The 1,527-nt window shown below is 32.5% G+C and overlaps 1 protein-coding gene across 1 annotated transcript; it reads left to right on the forward strand.

Annotated features, from left to right (window-relative positions):
• The first annotated feature begins 661 nt into the window (after positions 1-661).
• LOC143547788 (uncharacterized) lies at positions 662-1,240 on the forward strand. Its single transcript, XM_077039120.1, has one exon. It carries the CDS (start codon positions 662-664, stop codon positions 1,238-1,240), a length of 579 nt encoding a protein of 192 aa, XP_076895235.1.
• The last annotated feature ends 287 nt before the right edge of the window (positions 1,241-1,527 follow it).

Genomic DNA, 1,527 nt, shown 5'->3' on the forward strand with positions numbered 1-1,527 from the left:
TATTGAAATCCTAATAAAACAAAGAATACGATAAAGGCAAACGGTTCAAGCTTCAAATGAGTAAGCGACCATCCAAGTTCCAATCAAATCAGGTTCGTATGATTCTTTATTTCTTTATTTATTGATTCTTTATTTCTTTCTTTTGGGTAATGTTTCGTATGCAAATGCAACTGTTTACTGTTAGAACTTAGAACTTAAAAGTTATAATTCATATTATTAATTTAATCTTTTTCGTTTGTCACTTGTTTGAATACTGTGAGAATAGAGTTATTTTATAGTTTACACCAAATATTGTTTGATTTTTAAATTTTGATATTTTACTGGTTGAATTTATTGTCTTACATGTGCTACGAAAAGTTTTTATAAACCAATCTCTGGGCCTAGTTTAGTTGATCTAGATAATCTTCCTTGGGATCCCGCCGATAAGAAAAGAATTTTGGATTACCACCCAGATCAAACAGATATGGAAGAAAGTATTTGTTTAATGGACCTTGCCAACCATGTGGTCATAAGTTCCCAAAAAGAAAGATGGGAGGTAAAGAACAACATTTCAGTCTCACTTGGTTTGATAAGTGTGGTAATTGGTTAGAGTAAAGTATAAAAGCAGACAAAGTATTTTGTTTGTGTTGTTACTTATTTGCATATCATGTTGGAAACCAACATGGGCATAATGTATTTTCTAAAGAAAGATTTAATTTGGAACAAACCGGAAAGACTAAGTTCACATGTGGGTGATGTTGGTAGTGCTCACAGTAAATCACTTAAAAGATGTGAAGATCTACTAAATCAAAAGCAGTCTATCGCCACCGTTTTTCGTAAGCAAGATGATATTGTAAAGAAAACAAATCGACATCGGCTAAATGCTACCATTGATGATTGCAAATTATGTTTGAGAAATGCGTTATCCTTTCGTGGTCATGATGAAAGTAAAACGTCACTTTGCAAAGGAAACTTCTTGGAAATATGGGGCTTAATTTATAAGCATAATGAGGAACTTCGTAAATTACCAAAGTCTGCAGGTAATAATCAGTATTTATCTTCAAGTATTCAGAAAGATGTTGCCAATTGGTTTGAAGAAGAAATTCTAAATTCTATTTTCAAAGACATTGGTGATGATGTGTTTGCTTTGCTAGTTGATGAGTCTAGTAATGTGTCAAAAAAGGAACAAATGACAAACTTTTGCGATATGTTGATAGACGTTGACTTGTTAAAGAGAGATTTGTTGGTCTCGTTCATGTAATGGAGACATTTCTTCGGCCCTCAAGTCTGCTATCGACACTTTTTTTTCTAAATATGGATTAAGTTTTAAAATGTTAAGAGGTCAAGGATACGATGGAGCAAACAATATGCGTGGTTAGTTCAATGGTTTAAAAGAAAATATCTTAGAAGAAAATGACTCTGCATATTATGTACATTGTTTTGCTTACCAACTTCAGTTAGTAGTTGTGACGGTTGCAAAAAAAACATTTAGGTGCTGTGAACTTCTTCGATAATATAAGCATTTTGATGGATGAGATTTGTGGTTCT

Source organism: Bidens hawaiensis, unplaced genomic scaffold (genome assembly GCF_021521415.1).
Source record: "Bidens hawaiensis isolate Kalapana, Puna unplaced genomic scaffold, B.hawaiensis_p1.1 tig00014829_1, whole genome shotgun sequence".
In the NCBI taxonomy this organism is placed as follows: domain Eukaryota; kingdom Viridiplantae; phylum Streptophyta; class Magnoliopsida; order Asterales; family Asteraceae; genus Bidens; species Bidens hawaiensis.

Excerpts from the sequence above, each read along its gene's own strand:
- LOC143547788 (XM_077039120.1), top strand. The coding sequence starts at position 662 with ATGGGCATAATGTATTTTCTAAAGAAAGATTTAATTTGGAACAAACCG.